Source organism: Solea senegalensis, linkage group LG11 (assembly GCF_019176455.1).
Source record: "Solea senegalensis isolate Sse05_10M linkage group LG11, IFAPA_SoseM_1, whole genome shotgun sequence".
In the NCBI taxonomy this organism is placed as follows: Eukaryota; Metazoa; Chordata; class Actinopteri; order Pleuronectiformes; family Soleidae; genus Solea; species Solea senegalensis.
The window spans coordinates 25897492-25916451 of NC_058031.1; the positions used below are offsets into that span (position 1 = coordinate 25897492).

The 18960-nt window shown below is 41.3% G+C and overlaps 1 protein-coding gene and 1 long non-coding RNA gene across 3 annotated transcripts in view; one reads left to right on the plus strand and one right to left on the minus strand.

Annotated features, from left to right (window-relative positions):
• Positions 1-673: 673 nt before the first annotated feature.
• LOC122777336 lies at positions 674-15403 on the minus strand. 2 transcript variants are annotated; one of them, XR_006361312.1, is made up of 4 exons: positions 15291-15403; positions 11412-11559; positions 3670-3743; positions 674-2147 (listed from the first exon to the last, which is right to left on the minus strand). It is a non-coding gene; the product is annotated as an uncharacterized LOC122777336 (long non-coding RNA). The 2 variants fall into 2 exon arrangements; XR_006361313.1 differs by lacking the exon at positions 3670-3743.
• LOC122777295 (kelch domain-containing protein 8B-like) overlaps positions 5810-18960 on the plus strand; it is a 104688-nt gene continuing 91537 nt past the window's right edge. The window contains exon 1 of the mRNA XM_044038446.1: positions 5810-7060. Coding sequence (XP_043894381.1) covers positions 6670-7060 — 391 coding nt within the window. The 5' untranslated portion in view covers positions 5810-6669. The remainder of the gene's footprint in view (positions 7061-18960) is intronic.

An 18960-nucleotide genomic window follows, 5' to 3' on the forward strand; every position in this document is an offset into this window, starting at 1 on the left:
TAAGTTTTTTGTGTTGATTATCACTGATGGAAAAGCAAAAACAAACTGAGTAGAGCCGTGCAGAGTCGCGGTAGAACTGTTTACGGCAGTCCTGCTTCAGAGTTTATTGGTATTTTTGGCTCGTCAACAAATGAACGTTACCTCATCGCAGTGACGAACCGTGAGCACTACAGCTGGGCCTTCACCGCAGCCGTCATTGCCGAGAAAATAAATCATCGTGGGAAAAAAAGCAACAGTACGACGAATTGAACGTGTTAAACAACTGCAATTCTTTAATTAACGATGACAAGGAAAACAAATAGACCATAATCAATAACATTCCCCGCAACAAGATACATTAACATTAACTTCATAAAACTGGAGACCATTATGGCTACATAGTTGAAATTAAATAAACATACTCAGTGCAAACAAAATCTGGAAATATAAAATGAGTTCACCCTGTGACACTGCTGACACCGAGGCTCATTTCATCATCGTGGACAGCGCTCTGAAATCATGGCGCACAACAAATCATACACACATTGACAAATAAATTCTTGAGCGTCCTCAAACTACAATATAATTTCAAATGCACAAGCTGGTAAAACTAGGACTATTTTTTAAGATACAATGAAGCGTGTTGCACAGTCCACCAGCGGCTGTGGAGAGGACCTGCGACGGGATCCTTCCGCACATTCTGAGTTTTTTGTATGTGTATATGTTATTTTTCCTTTTCCCTAATAGAAGTGTCAGAGCCACTCAATATGCACTGTAATACAGTGCATATTGTAATGAAACGTCAAACGGATGAAGTACCCAGCACTTTTCAAACCACTGTTAAGCTGTGGTTATTGCCCCTGGCACTTTTATAAACAAAGTGACGCCCTTGAGGGGGCTTACAACATAGGCCTACCTTACATGAAAACAAAATCCATTCGTCGGTGTTTCCTTGTGAATTGGGCGATGGCAGCGCCGTAAAGTTTGTCCTTTGACTTGAGCTCCAAAACAAGTCCTTTCTCTGTGGACATCAGTACCAAAGCTCCCAGGCGATCCTGTCCAGTACTGTTTCTGGCTTCAGAGCCGAGTAAGACCGCTCCACGGGGGAGGTGGGGAGGGGATACTCTCAGTCTCTCAGGGCATGCTCTCAGTCAGCTCATTAAGTGTCAGAAAGTGCAGCAGGTCGAATGGGCTCCGTGCCTCAAAGTTTGCCAAAGTCTGTACATGACTGTCAGTTCAATCTTGAGCCTGGGGAAGTCAAAGTGCAGCCGGAAGCTGCACAGTGAAAACTACTGTGCAGCTTCCGGTCTCCAACTAATAAGAATTTTCAGTCTTGAAATGCCTTTCCACTTTCATAATCTTTTTTTTTTATTCCAGTTCTGGAGTTGGACTTCCATTTTTTATTACTTGTAGTTTTTCTGTGACAAAGGCGATGCTATCAAGCTAGCCACAACATCGCTCTCTCAACCTCTCTCGGCGTGTAGTGTCTGTGGTCTGCAGTTAGACCACTCATATTTTTTGGTCCAGAATTGAGGTTGGGCCTTCTCTGAAGGCATAGAAGGCCCTGAAGGTTCCCCACTGCCTCATCGTTAACCAGCTGTGGGGGAACCAGAGAGCAAATCCTAATTTGTGTTACTTTAAAACATAGTGTGTAACACAATCCATGAGAGCTTAAATGTTTTATAGGAATACATTTACTCACTTTATCTCACCGCTATAACACTCCTCACACCAGAGCTCATAGGGAAACTGGGCGATCTCTGCCTCCTGAATACCTGCACTCTCCCTTTAATACATGAATCCATATTCAGGAGAGGGTTTCAGTTTCAGAAGTGCTGAAGCCATGACTGTGTTAAATGACACCACTGCAGGAGAGTCAATCATGCACTAAGTTGGTCATTTTGTGAAACTCTTACACTGAGTTGGATTTGAAAAGTTTCACATTGGGTAAGTGGGAGCTGGACTTCCAGAATCCCCTCGGGCGCTGCACGGCACTAACTCGACAACTCCACGATTCCGCTACATTTAAGCTGTTTTTGTGTTGTTGGCTCACGTCTGCGGTCTGTCAGTGTGTTCCGCTCGTGGGGACGGAACTCCCCGGGAGACGTTATCGTCACGTCTGCCACGCACGTTCAGCCACGGCACCGTTCACAGGCGACGGTCGGAATCTGTAATGAGCAGCCGAGCAGAGGGAGAACACTTTTAGCCTGTCGCTGTGGTAACATGAAAGAAGCCGTTTATAAATGCTGCTATTACAGTTTGAAACATTAGAAAATGGTAAATCGACATGATGTGCAGCACATTTGACCGACTTTCCCTGCTAATGGAAATTCACATCATATTTTAGATTATCGTCGTTGCTCTGGAGTATACAGTAATGGTGATAGCATCAAGTGAATATTAAACTGAAAATGACCTCACAAAATTATCACAAATCATATTTGAATAGAAATTCTGTCAGAAAAATTGCACATTATTAGATTTTTTTCAGTCCAGCCTGTTTCAAATCAATTCCATGTATATTTTTCTCATAAAAGCTCTTAAGAACATGGTTGTTGCCTCATATTTGTTCCTCCCTAAAGTCTCACAGCTGTGACAAATAAAAGAAGAAAAAGAACAATTGTTGGTCTTTTACAGCAGCATTAGTGGCTCATTTGCTCATCCTATCTTGGCTCTACTCAGCTCTTCTCAGTTCTTCACCCTAGCTCTTCTTGGCTTTTCTCCATTCTTCTAAGCCCTTCTTCTCCTCAGCTCTTCTTAATTCGTCTTAGTTCTTCTTTTCCTAATAATTCTTCATCAGCTCTTCTGAGTTATTCCTCCTAGCTCTTCTCTCATCGGCTCTTCTTCTTTTCAGCTTGTCTTAATTTTTCTTCTTATCTCTTTTTCGCTCCTGAGTTCTTCTCAGGTCTTCTTATTCTTCTTAGTGCTTCCCCTTCACTCCTGTCACTCCTCTGAGTTCTTCTTCTCAGCTGTTCTCACTTATTCTGAGCTCTTCTTCTTATTTCTTCTCTCCTGAGCTCTTCTTCTTTGCTCTTTTTCTTAGCTCTTCTTTTTTCATACCAGTTCATCTTGGCTCCTGTTCTTCTTAATTTTAGTTAATCTCTCCTGAGCTCTTCTTAATTCTTCTCTCTTTAGCTCTTCTTCTTTGCTCTTTTTGTTAGCTCTTCCTCTTCTTTTTCAACCCTGTTCATCTTGGCTCTTCGGAGTTCTTCTTCTCAGCTCTTCTCAGGTCTTCTTCTTCTCACCTAAGCTCTCCTTTGCTCTTCTTATTGTTATTTCTCCTCTTTTAAGTTCTTCTTCTCAGCTCCTCTCGGTTCTTTATAGCTCTTCTTCTTCTTTAGTCTCTCCTAAGCTCTTCTCAGCTCTTCTTATTTTTCATAGGCCTTCCTCTTCTTCACTCCTGTTCAGCTTGGCTCCTGGTAGTTCTTCATTTCTTCTTAGTTCTTCCTTTTAGCTCTTCTCTCTTCAGCTCTTACTCTACTTGACTCTTCTCCCTCTTAGCTCTTTTGCCAACCACTCTTAAAACACTTGAACGAGCAAAATAAACGTCTTACAGTTGTTGCAGGACACACTGTTGTGACAGCAGCAGCGGTCAGTTACGTTTCCTGCTGTCGACACATTCACATTGTTCACAAACACACACTCTCAGTACATTTATACATATGGCGCGTGTGCAGGAGTTACACTCACTGCTGTGCCGTTGTCCTCATTTCTCTTTTCCACTCACTCGTGAAAAGGTCAGTGTGTCCACAGGGCTCAGGCCACTAATAAGGGACCAGGAAGAGGACATTATTAATTATGAATATATATATATATATATATATATATATGTGTGTGAGTGTGTGAGAAAGAGACTGTGTGGAAAATGAAGACAATGGTGGAGAATTAGAGAGGAAAAACATACTGTGTTACTTGGCTTTTCCCACCTGCTGTATGTCATTTCCCTGTCAGTTGTCAGGTCACAGTGTTCTCACTTCCTGCTCCCTTTCTCTAGCTCTTTCTCACTCACACACTCACACACACACACACACACACATTTTGAACGCAGTGTTTTTTAATAATGAGAATGTCGTGCTGTTGTATGTGGAGACAGGTTCATGTGTTCTGACTCAGTTCCCTCCTCTACCTCAGCTGTGAGTGACACACACACACACACACACACACACAGAAAAACTTATGAGTAAAAAAAAAGTAAATGAGGTATTTTTGACATGTTTGGAGCGTTTTCACATTTATGTGGAGTAACTGACGCCAGCTAAACCAAGCTCAGTGGATCCAAAAGTTACTCCTGAACTTAGTCGACCCTCATAAGTTGTTCTTGTCTGGACCAAGTGTTTTTTTACTGAACTGAACATTGCACTTTTGTATCAGCAGCAGACCGTATCACTGTCCTGAACACTGGCCGAGTCCACAGAGATACCACAGCAATATTTCACTTCATTTCATCTAAGTTTCTGCTGCGGGTACTTTCTCCAGGAAGTAAAAAAACTTAAATAGGAACGTTGTGGGTTTCCACCGCAGGGACAAAAGACTCAAAGGATGTTTAGGACAAATGTTTTGTTCCTTAACTTTCTGAATGTTCACAAACAGCTCACACAATCTCTGCTTTAAAACATTTTCCCTGAGGAGTTCATGGCCTCAATTACTAGGTTCTTTGCTCATGATGCCTATTTTCTAAATGATAGTCTTATTTTGAGGAAAATAGACAATGAAGCACCAGTGGACACCAGTGGACACCAGTGTGACCGACAGCTGGTATTATTGTCTATTAGGTTTGTGTTTGCAGCTGACATTTGTGAATTTGTGGGTTTCAAATCTGACATGGCTGAATCTCGAGGGCTTCACATCAATTATCCATGCCTCCATGCCCGCTTTGCAGCTGGCGGGTGCTATAGGCTACTTTCAGTCATTGAAATGGTGGCTTGCAAGAAACGCAACAAAAGCGCTAGTAAAGTAGATGAAGCAGGTTTGGTTGCATGAGCAAACTCAGCCCCTCCCTTGTAACCAAGTTGTTACCATGCTTGTAGCCTGTAGAGTGGTCAGAGCCTCTGGAGTGGCAGCCAATCACTGACCAGTCATGTTTCCCAGCGTCATCACTCACAACAACAGCATGTGAACATCGAGTGAGCAGAGGCGAGAATGAGGGGCTGAAATCAGCTTTTTGGTTTCTTAAAGTCCGACCACAGTCACGTCAACGTCGCCGACAAACTACTCCAGACAACTGCACTCACCAAGAGCGTGTTACTTATAATCAATCAATCAACATCATCTGCTGCTCCATGTGGAGATACACAGATACAACAGTGTCGTATGATAAAACATCTACTCGTTACAAAGACATCACTGAGGCAGTGACTTATCACAGAGCCAAGGACATGTTTCCAGTCAGTCGAGAAGTCATAAGTGTTCGATATGAAGTAGTTATGTTGTGATATGTTTTTCAGCCCTATACGCACACTACACAAACACAGCCATCATGCAGAGAAAGCAGAAAGGAAACGACTGTCTGATTGAGTGAGTGAGTGAGTGAGGGGCCACACAGGAGTAAACCTCGGGCTGGATGAGACCGGCATGGACACAGCTCCACGACTTGTCTTCGCCAGCTCCGTTGACAACAAATGCACATGGCCAGGAGAGGGGAAGGGAGGGGGCGTTTACTGTGGTGTCGTAGGGATACCCCAAAACTTTACGGGGAGAAGAAGCCAAAAAACCACCAGACTTGCAAAGTTCCACTTTCTTTTTCGATTGCCCTTCTAATTGTGCTGCAAGGTCTTATCCTGTGTTGTCTCTTCTTCTTTTTCCAGGCCTCACCGAGGGAGCCTCATCTTCTGCAAAACTTCAGGACGTCACAGAGTTCAGAAGACGCTGTGCCTGACAGCGAGCCATTCAACAGCACTCACGGGATTTAAAGTTCTTCTTTAATTAAGGGGGGAAAGAATTTCCAGGCAGTCTTGACAGTCATTACACTGCAGCAGACCTTTCAGGAATTTGGTTCATTTATTATTATATTATAGGAATTTTTCCACAGTAGACTTTATCACCGAGGTGCAAATGCAGCACCTGAAGAGGAGTGGTAGTCCTGAGTAACTGCCTCCTGTTTGAAGGTACAAAAGACTCTTTGAATTCTCAGATGGCTGGTGAATGTCAGTGCTCGGTAACTCTCTCCCGTGGTCTTTAATCCCAGGCTGTCTCCGCACTTTGACGTTCAGGGTTTTCTTTTTGGATAAACTTTGAGACGTCCTCTTTTCTTACCTCCTGGAATATACTCACGACAAAACTCTCACCAACATCACCTGTCGACAGGAAGCAGTGAGGAAGAGGAAGTGACCAGAGAGAGGAATAATGGAGGGGATTGAAAAGCAGATGGCTTCACTGCCGCTCGGAAACACCAAGCTCTTTATGAATTAAACATTTGAATCGAGAGAGAGTTGTGGCATCTGGGTGAGGAGTGTGTAAGACACTCTCCGTCCTCTCACCTTCTAACATCTGTCCTCTCCTCATCCTCATTTATTCCTCCCTCCCTCTTACTTTCACGTCGTCTCTGTGTCTCTGAGGACACAAGAGTCAGGTGGTCACTCAAACAGAAACAAGCGTGTTTGGCCCTTTCTCTCTCAGTCCTTGGCCTCCCCCCCCCACACACACCCTCCCTGCCTGGTGTGTAATGGTGCGTCCCCTCTCAGTCCTGGAGACATGCCCGTGCAGGAGATGGCGGTGAGTCCTGTCAAGTCCTTGTACTGGGAGCAGTTCCCCCCTATGTCGCAGCGCCGTGTCTACTGCACCCCTGTGTACCACGAAGGCCTGCTGTACGTGCTGGGGGGCTGCAGTGAGACCGGCATGCCCCTGGACAGTGTGGAGGTCCTGGACGTGGAGAGCCAGACCTGGAGCCAGTTGCCACCGCTGCCCACGGCAAGGGCTGGGGCCTCGGCCGTGGAGCTGGGGGGTCAGGTGATGGTGCTCGGGGGCATGAATCAGCAGCAGACCCCGCTGGCGTCTGTGGAGATGTATCATCCTGACGAGGGCAAGTGGGAGACGAGAGCCAGCCTGGGTCAACCATCGATGGGCGTCACCACGGTGGAGAAAGGTAAGAAAGTACAATTCTTTTTTTTTAATCAAAATGAGGAGAAATAAAACAGTTATGGAGACAAACAAGCTGAAGATATTTGAATGATAAAATCAAATGTTGCATGACGGAGTATGAATCACACTCACGGGTCCTTGCTTTGCTTTGTGTCTCTGTGTTTCCTGCCAAGGTGTTAGCCTAGCTTTAGGCTACAGTGACATTTGGTTGCAGAAAGTAAATTATACAGCTGAACTATGTATATATATATATCTATATATATATATAGATATATATATATCTATATATAGATATATATATCTGCTGATTTGGTTGCTTGGTTTTGGAACCATGTCGAGTTTTAGTTGGAGATGATTTTCTGTGTTTAGCTGAGCTTCTTCACATGCTAACGATATATAGCTAGTTTGTATTGATAAACGTGTTCATGTGCTGGACATGAATGGGTTGTCTGTTATGTGATATGTGTGAGTGTTAGAGGTTAAAATGATGACATGACACCATTATCATCATGCGTCAGGATTTAAATACCCTGTCTCTGTACGATCAGTTGTCTTCTTTTGAGTTGCATTGGAACGCAGCATAACTTCCAATGCCCTAAGATCTATGGTCTAACAAGGAATTGGCTAAAAGAGGTATTGATCACATTATGTCCGATCTGTCATTGGTTAAAAACATGAACCGACTGTGGCTTATGTGACAGAAATGCTGAGACGTAAAACATCTTTTAATTCTGAATTATGTACTTTTTGCTGTGACGTTGATGTAAGTACTTCCACAGATAAACACAAAATCAACAGACCCAGCGCTGGTAAGCCGGTAACTACTGGAAGCTGCGAGGAAAGAGCAGAAATATACGTAGACGTTTACTTGATATGATGCAGCTTTATTTATCTTTCATTCATGCTATAAGTTAATATCGTGCACTTTGCAACGTATTGTTCTCGGATCTCAGTCGTCTTCACAAATACTGTAATGAAATGATTGTTCTCTGTTCTGTTACATATACAGCACACCATGATATGAGGACAACTCACGATTCTTTTCATATATTCGAGTACTTGTTGCTCTGTAAAATACCACAATTTTGAAACTGTTGATCAATGCTTCCCAAACGTTGGAAATGATGATGTCAATTGTCAAATTTCATAAATGAAATAGTGTTTACATTGTAGTCTAGTCCTTTCTGGTGCTATTAGAAATGACCACCCTTGTACTGTGAGTAAGTCCACTCCACTCCAACAGTTGTGTCTGACACAGAAACATCTCCAGCTGTGTTCTCCATATGTGAATGACAAACTCAGGAAAATGTCCAGACACTATTTTGCTGACATTTATCCTCTAGTGTCTGAAAATAGCTTGATAAAATGACCTGAAATGAGAATGTGCCTTTGTCTGCTCTTCTGTGAGGGAGAAGAATGTTGTAGAGAAGAATGAGAGGGAAAGGTTTCTCGTTATCTATGTGTTTGCAACTGAAAGACGGATTTGACTGCCTGAAGTGCCTGCTTTCCATGGATGACTGGCAGATTGTTGGAGTGTGTTATCCCAGGTGTATAATCTACATGCCACATGAAATTCATCCAAATACGAGAACATTTCTTTGACAGGTTTTACTTGAACGCTGTGCTGGGGAAAGATCCCCGCTCTCGGCTTCTGAATTCACCAGAGTGACACTGTTGAATTCAATTACTGCACCATGAAAACCAAACAAATAAATACAAAAAACACACAAAAATGAATCTATAGGCTTAAGGGGGACCGTTGTGTATACATCTGCTTTGAAATATTTGTATAGATGGTCGACTATTTGTAAGAAAATGCTTTCAATGGAATATTGAAGTTGATCTAATTAGCTGTTCATTTTGGGAGAACCCCCGCCCCCCCGGCAGGGTTTTCAGTGACTGTGAAGCTGACGCGTCTCTGGAGTGGAAGCTGTCCTCGACTGATTAAAGCTGAGTGTCGCTGAGATTGATGCGTGCTTACACAAGCCATGAAGCCGGTGCTCAATCTGGGCTTAGATTCAGTAAATATTGTACTTGGGCAGTCCCACAAGATTGTGTTTATATAAATGGTCACTGGGCTGTACAGTAAGACAGTAAGTAGGGATTGTGTGCTCATGTGCTTGTCTACCGTGACATTTACACACATGAGTGCTTTGATTACTGCTTTAGATGAATGTCAAACATGGTCAGTCATCATACAGTCGCCTCTGATACACACTTATACATGTTTATGTTGTGTGTATATGTTGGCCATGAACAATAGTGGCACTATCACATACTGTTCAGATATTTGTTTATCATACATATTTAAAAACTAGGAATTACTGACTTGTGAAGTAATATCATTAAACTATTTTACATTTTTATCTTTAAAAGGAACCCTGGCTATGAAGACTTGTAGGCCCTAATAAGCCACACTTGTTCTCTTGTATTAAATATGTTGTCAGAAACACGTAAAATATTGCCATTGATTTAAAAATCTATAATATTTAGTAGGTATTTTGACATACGTAGGACGCCATGTTTTCCGCACGCAATGCACTCTGGGGGCGATGACGTATGGTGGTTGCACTTGGTAGAATAGCTGTTGATGCTAGTGTTTGTTGACGTGCTTACAGTCATAGGCGCCGATCCCGTGGGTGCTCCCACTGAAAAAAAGTTGAGCACCCTGTGGGGGATATCCAGTTAGTTAAGCAATACGTAAGTGTAACGTTACAGTGTTCTCCAAATATGATCAATGCTGCCACTCAGACAGATTCAGACACGTCAGATGCAGCAGTGGCCAGCTGATGTGCACAGAGTTGTTACCATGGAGACGCAGTTGCCGCACATACACCACCGGTTTTGTCCCACTCTCGCCTCATCCCGTCTTTGTCGCGCTTCATTTTGATGCTCGTTGTGTGAAACATTGTCAGTGCTGTCCTCCTCATTACTGTTTCGCTCGGGTTCAAGTTGAAATGGCTGAACAAATGACATGTTTATGTTGCTAAACAGTCACAACAGGGTCCCGAAGCCCGCCAGTGCAACCTTGTAACGACACTACCCAGAGTGCATTGCGACGTCAACAACATTGGCGACCTACGAGTTAAACTATTTTTAGTTATAACAAAAAAAAACTAAAAATTGTTATAACTGATACTAACATTTATCTTTTAAGAACTACAAGTCTTCATAGCCAGGGTTCCTTTTAATATGACTACCTTTATAGGTTTAGCTCCACCCACTTTGTATATCTGTACCATAAATTGTACTCACAAAAGTCATTACTTGCAGTTTAAAACAGTTTTGGTCTAACAGGCAAATTATGTGAAAATAATAGCATTGGGTCGCAAATAAAAACACAGCTGACGACAACTAGGTTTCCATAAAAATCACAAATTATAACAGCATTAAACACATTTTTTTTTAAAATGTATGTTCGTCTTATCCTTAGCTAGTATGAGACACCAAGTAACTTTTTTCCCTTAGTAAACTAAACTAAAACTATTTAAACTTTTTGTGGATTAGCTTAAAAAAAGATTTCACCTTGATATCTAGTTAGCTGGCCGGCATCTCGCTATCCAGTTAACTAGCAGACATCTATCTCGCTATCCAGTTAACTAGCAGACATCTATCTCGCTATCTAGTTAACTAGCAGACATCTATCTCGCTATCTAGTTAACTAGCAGACATCTATCTTGCTATCTAGTTAGCTAGCAGGCATCTATATTACTATCTAGTTAGCTGGCCGGCATTTATTTCACTATCTAGTTAGTTAGCTAGCTAGCATCTATCTCATTATCTCATTAGCTTGCAGGAATTTATCTTGCTATCTAGTTAACTAGCTAGTATCTATGTCATTATCTAGTTAGCTAGCAGGCAACTACCTCGCCTATCAAGCTAGCTGTCTGTCTCTCTCTGTGTTTTTTTGCCCTCTCATTGTAGGTTTAATGTAAATAAGTCGTGCAGTATTTATAGATGGATAGAGGGAGAATAAAAGTGACGTATACACTCACTGAAATCCTCTTCTTTGCTCTTTCCTGTGTTTACATTTCTAGCTGCTCAGTGTTGACTGTGACCTGATACTGAGGAGAATCTATTTGACCTTTCAAGGTAATAGAGACAGCGAGAGTGAATATGATGAGTGTTTTTATTCCAAACACGGGGAAAGTGCTGAACACAGAGGCTGCCGGGGTTTTTTTGTACATCTCTCTGATTCTCTCAGTATATTTAGGATGTCACTGAAAGTTTTCTCCACATAACCAAAATACGTTTTTTTTGACAGAGCTGAATAAAAGAGTCTTTTTCAAAGTGAAAAGTATAGATGAAGGAGTTTCAGTTCATGTATACACTGAATTATTTGCTGGAAAACTTACTTCAGCGGTTGCACATGTCACTGTCAGTGTCGTACGGTCACCGTCTCTGTCAAAGTTCCAGGATTTGGAGCAAAACTCTCGATGAGCCACTGCACTGATCTCTGCATGGTGCCGCATCTACAGCTCAATTCCTGTGAAACTGCTGTGGCTGCAGAATAAACAGAATAAAGTCTGTCATAACACAGATGATGGGGCAGAAAAGTTCCATGTCATTTTTAAATCAATATTTGATCTACAGCATGTCTATTCTTTTACAAGATATTCATTTAGTTACTTATGTTTAAGTTTTATCACTGATTTGAATGATTAAAAACTTTCTATTGACTATCTGTCAATACAAGTTTTTCATAAAAATACAACCTCACACCCTCATGATTTGCAGAACATTCCACCCTGGACTGCTCTTATACTGTTCTTCTTTCTTTCTGTGAACTTATACATAAATCATCCACCCATAAACCCCTGGTCTCTATAGGGAGGGCATGTAGATTTAAAAATAAACATCCTCAGGGTAACGGTATATGTCGATGGGTCCTAAAAATAAACCAAACTGACAGTATCTGTTGCCTCATTGCTGCCTTTGTTTTTATTAATATTTACTTTGACACCCCCTCTGAGTCCGTATGGTGTCATGTTTTTTAATGAAAGTAATATATTGTGTATTCAGGCAAAATGTAGAGAGGATTTCACAGTATCAGAATTGAGATACTGTCCAACTTGGGTTAAGACAGTACTTCTCAAATAGTGGGGCGGGCCCCTCTGGGGGGCGCGGTGAGGTGTCAGGGGGGCGTGAGAGGCAGGGCAGGACAAGTCATATTTTTCACATCAATGTTTACTTTCGACCTCTCACTTTTCGACCGAGTTAACGTGAAATCATCAATGTTTACAGATTAAGGCAAAAACCACTGGATGGAGGCTTGACGTGCAGTGATGAGTGTGACTCGCTGCACGCTCGCCGCGTCCAACGTATGAATGAACATTTTCACCATTCGCTTCTGAGGCTCCTCTGTACCAACTATGGAGTTATATAACAGTACAGGACATGAACTGTAACCCATTATATGACTATATACGCTATTTATGGTTACATATTTAATATTGAATTTTAACCTAAAAGTTGTAGGTTTCATTGAGGGGTGGGTCAAAGTTATTGATCTGTTGATATACTGTCATCGTTCCTCGTGCAACGCGATAATCAAATACGCCGTTGGACAAATGAAGACACTCTAAAGTAAACAGTCTCTGCCACTTTCACTCGCCGGGCGTCACAACTTCATGTCTCCTCACGGTGGCGCTGCTCAAATAAATGAGTGTAACTTGAGTGGAAGTGACCTGACCGAAGAAGAGAAGAGTTTACAGCAGGATAATGGTGGAGAAAGCTACGTTAAGACATGCTCCATCCACGTCCAATACATACACTCTATGACCTTTGACCTTTGTTCTCTACGTTATGAATAAACAGAGAAATCCTGCACTTTTAACTTTTCACGTTAGCATTTTTGTGTCCTTCAGTTAGACACATATTGTGATGTCTCGCGATACATTGATTGTCACAGAATCGTTGTAACGTGATATTATCGTTATCATGGACCATGTGTCTCGATATCCTATTGTGAGGTTCCCTTCTTCTTCTTCTTCTTCTTCTTCTTCTAATAATTTCTGGCAGACACACCTAACAGGGTAATTCTGCCCATATCAAAGTTCTTGATCGCAAGACCACAACCACAGTTGGAAGTTCTTAAACACAGATGAACGTTGTCCTTCTTTGCCATCCTCATTCTTTCCTTGTTCTTTAATCCTCCTGGATTATAATCTGCAGTTCTTCTTCTAATCATATCATGGAAAGCTGTATATTAATTGGTGTAATGCTGCCTTCCACACTCTAACGCTCTCAGTGTGCACTTACTCGTCACAAGTCTTCTCTCATCGTTCAGTATCGTCACACTCTTCCAGCAGTTCAGAGCCAACCATCAAAGTCCTCAGAAGAACACAAGTCCCTTTATGTTCTTACATAATAAACCAGCTGCATGAAGAAATGATAAAACTGCCTCAAAGGCAACATGATGACTCAAGGAAAAGCATGAAAGTTCTATTCTATTCTTTGCAGACACAGCAGATGTTACAGATCCTGACCAGACTGACGTGATGTTTGCTGGACACACACTGCAGCGGCGTTTACACACACACACACACGCACACACACACACTCACACACAAGCTGTCAGGAATAATGTGTTCACACCAATGCTCTCAAGCCTGCGGATTATCCTGTTTGTGTGTGGAATAATCTGCTCTGTGACCATGAAAACACAGATGAATCATCACTTCAGTGACTCAGTGTAAGGATCAGCAGCTGCAGAGTTTCACTGATGAGGCCAAAGTCCTTTTATTTTCCACATTCAAGTCCAACAACTCTTAGCAGCGTATATTGATTGGGAATACAAAATATGTATTTGATTATTACAAACCTGAGGAAACATTCAGATTAAATGTTAATGCAACAACATTTTGGACTTCAGGTGCCTTCTCTGTGTGTGTGCAGACAAAAGCACATCATAATGTGAGTTCTCTCCTTCTACATGTTTTGTTCCACACATACATGACATCACTTCCTCTTTTTGTTGTGTTTTTTTTTTTGTCGTGGCGTTTATAGCGATTATCGAAGATGAACCGTGAATGATTCATGAGCACCTGCTGTCAGAGGCCGGGTAATCTGTGCCAACTGACAGATTCACTGACATACTGTAGGACGACAACACACACACACACACTCAATCTCAGCCTAACCTTAAAACATACCTTCACCTTAAAATGTAGTAATTTACGTTATGGGGACTTGCTTTTTGTCCACACAAGGAAGACAAGTCCCCATAATGTGACTGTGTAAACAGGTTTAGGTCCCCACAACATTAGTAATACCTGGACACACACACACACGCGGTTGCAGGGGAGTCACTTATTTTGCCCAGATTGTGACTCACTTTCCAGAATAAACAGTTTACACATGAGCTGAGACAAACACACCAAAAACAAATGCTCATATTAATAATTATATTACATTCAGAGAATCCAGCACTGACTAGAACTTGTTTATTATTATTATTTATTTATCCTTTATTTAGCTGGGAAGATACCGTTGAGATACAAGATCTCTCCTTCTAATAAGCAGCAGCACAAATAGTATAAATAGTTACAGAGTCAAAACTATTTCAGATATAAAACTCACCACAGAATATAAAAGCTAAAAGCAAGTAGTTAAAGGTTTGAAGCTCAGTCCATGTCCATGTTTGCATTCAAGGAGAAAGTAATAATCTGCAATAATCTGTGGTGAGGGATTTTGGTACGTGCCAGCACGTGATAACATATTGAAGAAACTTGAAAAGTGAAGAACATTTGAACACAGAACTCATATACAGTATATATATATATATATGTATATATAGTATATACAGTATATGTATATATATACTGTTACTCTTGATATGTGTTCTAAATGCTGTTCCTCTAACTTGATATTAATTATAATCACAATGGTGTTTAACGCTCTGTGTCGTTATTTCATTCTCTTTGTTTTAACCTCGGCTGTTTTTAAATGTGCTCTAGAAATACATTTGAGTCTGATTTGATTCAATCTGTCAGTCTGGGCTACAAGAAGGAAACGTCACAAAAGCTTTAGTTTTCAATTTTGAGAAACAGTATCTATAAATGTAGGGGACGTCTGTTTGTCCGTGTCCAACAGTCCGCTTCACCGGCGTCAAACTTTTAATGATTTATTCGTCCAACGAAGCAAAGACACCACAAAATATTCACATTTAAGAAAAATCAGAAGATTTGTTTTAGTTTGTTTTTAAATATGTAATCATCATCATGAACACTGACCTTGTCAGGACCAGTAGAACCTGGTTTCGGAGGAACTGGTGAAGTTTAGGGTTAGTGATATAGTGGTTAGTGGTATGTCCTTAAAAGGACAGCTGTGTGAACCTGTGTGTGTGTGTGTGTGTCTTTCAGATGTCCTCCCCCCCTCTCCTCACGAGTCGCCCCCTAGCTGATTTCCTGTCCGTCCCCCTGACTTCCCCCCCCACATTTCACAGTCCACTGATGAAGCCAGCATTGCTGTTGCTTGGCAACAGGTGTGTGTGTGTGTGTGTGTGACTCCCCGCGTTGGTTTCTTTCAGACTAATCAGAGGGAGCGAGTGGACTCGTTGTAAACGTCTGTTTGTGTGCGTCAGGCAGAGACAGAAATAGCGTGTTTGGTATCAGCTCCCTCCCAACTTAGACACACAGAGAACATTCATTTCACGCAGTAACTCTGTGTCATTTTGAAGCTTTTGACTCATTTATACTCGTATTTTCCTCTTATGTTTTGTGACATGAAAGTATTTGTACACGTAATATGAGTGGAAGATCCTCGTTTTGTACTTTCACCTCCATGTTTGAACAAATAAATTCATTTCGGGTAAAAAAAAAAAGTGACGGCTCTAATCAACACTATTGTATTTGTATAGCGCGAAATCGTAACATTCATAACATACTTTATCTCAAGACTCTGTACATAGACAACATCATGGAGAGCAGAGAAACACAACAATTCACACAATCAGCAAACACAAAAAAATCTCTGACAGAACCAGCATCTGCCTCGACAGGTTGGGGTGAAATAAAAATAGGGGACAGAGGAGAGAGGGACCAGGAGCAGAAATACAACAATTTAGTGTACTGGAGTCCATGCACCGATCCGATAGCACGTAATTTATTAGAGCTCCGTTAGCTCTAACACGGTTCTTCTTCACTTGAAACAGTTGCTGTGCTGTTTTAGAGGTTTGAAGAAGAACTGATCACCCGACACCTGTAGACAAGGAGCTAACGTTAGCTCATCATGTCGGCGGTTTGGCAGTATTTACCAGTTAGCTCCGTTAGGGTTGTTAGCTGCGCTAGCTCCGCGCCTACAGTCAAACTGGAGCGGCCCGTTTATTAAACGAAAAGAGCAGCGCTACAGCTAACCAGCGTACCTGTGTCCTGCGTATACGCCTCTGTTTTTAAAGTTACTTCAGAGACTCATTATAACAATCTGGAGTCATGTAAAAATGATGTCACGCGCGTCCTTTCCCGGTCAGTCGTCATGGAAACATGAAGCTCTGCCAGTGCCGCGGTGTTTGGACCAGAGTGAAAACAAACGTACAAGCTGAAAAACTAAATAACATATCACTGGTAAAAATAAATGGTTTCCATTTGCTGTATTTGTTCATGTTTTACAGAGAGTTTAACCTGAGCCAAACCTTACCACCAATGATTTATTATTTATTTATCTATTTATTTATTTATATGTTTATTTCGATTTTTTTAGTAATCAAAACAAGTTGTCAGATTTTTCAGCTTCTTAAATGTGAACATTTTCTGGTTTCTTTGCTCCATATAACAAAGAATTCATTCAAACGGAACTGATTTTGTTTGACATTTTACCGACCAAGTGAGTCCTCGATGAATCAAGAAAATAATCACTACAAAAATAATTGGCAAACCAAGGCGCCTCACTCAACAACAACAAACCTCATTAAACTCTTCAGATCTGTATCAATTCTGCTGTGATGACTCTTCGTCAATCCAAGTTCAGTCATCGTCAGTCAGGTTGTCATGCCATCACTGATGAAAGGGTTTCCCAAACCAACTCTTTAAAGATGGCAAACTAACACAATGTACTGATATATCTCTAACTCCTGATGTTATTTTAAATTGGTCAACAGAGATGTTTGGTAAATTAAATAAAAATTTTATTTAACCAGGAAAATCCCATTGAGATTAAGAATCTCTTTTTCAAGGGAGTCCTGGTCAAGATACGAAACACTCAACAATTACAAACTTAAACATAATCCAGATTAAATTGACAAGTGCACATTATGAAAATCAAGTGCATGTTGTGTTCTTGAGTCGGCCTCAAAAACTCTCACTGAAAGGGTTGAGTGCATGTTTTCTAAAACATACACAATTCTGCAATTTGTTTGGGGTACCCAAAAAAATATCCCATGACCCATCTGTGGGTCACGAGCCAGACTTTGGGACTCCCTGTTTCAGACCACACACCTTCACTGAAAAAAAAAACGAGGAAAACTGGACTTTTCAAAAGTTCTCCTCGGGACACTGACGTAGTTTGACCTGTAGCTAGGATCTCCCGATGCATCATGGGTAATCTGCTGCACCCGTGTTGTTGTTAAGGCGTGTGCGCAGTGAAGCAGTGAAAACGAATGCCGTGGTCTGGATTCACATTGTTGTATCCAGTAAACACTGTGATTAAGCGCCAGAAATAATCACGTTTCCATGACAACATCAACACCAAGTAGTGGCCTTCAAATTCTCTCTGTCATGTGACCAGAAAAATACACCTCTGCGATTCATTTTTTCATACAAAACAATAAAAGCGCTCTGACCGAGGAGTCACAGCAGTGTGTTTCTCCGTCGTGTCTTTCGTCAAAAGAAAAACTCCTGACTCGTCTCTTTGTGTTTACAATTCTTATTTAATTAAATATGAACGTTTCCACTTTCTTTGTGCTTCAAAGCGTCGAAACTTCACTTCCACAAGAGTTTACGTGCATGTACTTTATTATGACTGCACGAGTGTAAGGACAAGAAATGATAACAGAGTAAGCCACACCTCCCTGCCTGTATATTTGTCAAGTCATGTGGAATATCTGCTAAAGTCAGCGTTTATTTCTGTCCGTTACTCCACTGAGTCTAAGTAAAATTTTGACCTGGAAGTAGAAGAAGATGATGTATATTTGTTAATAAAATCGAGAAAATCACAATAAAAATGAAAAAATAAATAAAAAATGTATGATGTAGATTAATTTATGATTAAAAAACATACAGGAAAACAATGTGAAACCTGTCCTTTAATGCTCACATGGCACAGACCTTAGAATAATACACAACGCCTTATATGGACGTCCTGGGTGTGTGTGTGTGTGTGTGAGTGAGTGTGTTTATAGGTCACATCTTCATGTTTTTGTTTATAAAAATGACTTTAAATTCAAGCTGATTTAAAAGTAATGATGAGTAGTGTTTATATAGTTGGTGAAAAAAAGGATATAAGACACACTATATTACACATTCTTATAAAAATCAGCTTTAATGCTCTGTGTTCTCAGGGTTAAAGATTATAAAACTTGTGTTCCTCTCACCACCTACACACAGCGACTGAAAAACAACTCTCCCGTCAAAAGATGTTCAGAAAATATATAAATATATACAAGACTCTGAAGCTGGAGGTGGATGAAAACTCTGAGAAGTGTGTCACACAGCGATGAGACACTGATCTCATTCTCTGTGCCGCTCTCACCCGTGTACGGCGATGAATCAGGACTCGAGGCACTTTAGCTGAAGACTGAGGCGCTGACGTCCTCACACCTACAGCCACTGTTTACTCATTCTCTCAACCCTCCGTCACCTCATCCACTCTGGAGCAGAGGAGGAAGCGTGGAGCCCTGCTGACGCTCACAGAGAGGATGATTACAGAGAGAGAGAGGGGGAGAGAGACAGACAGACAGACAGACAGACA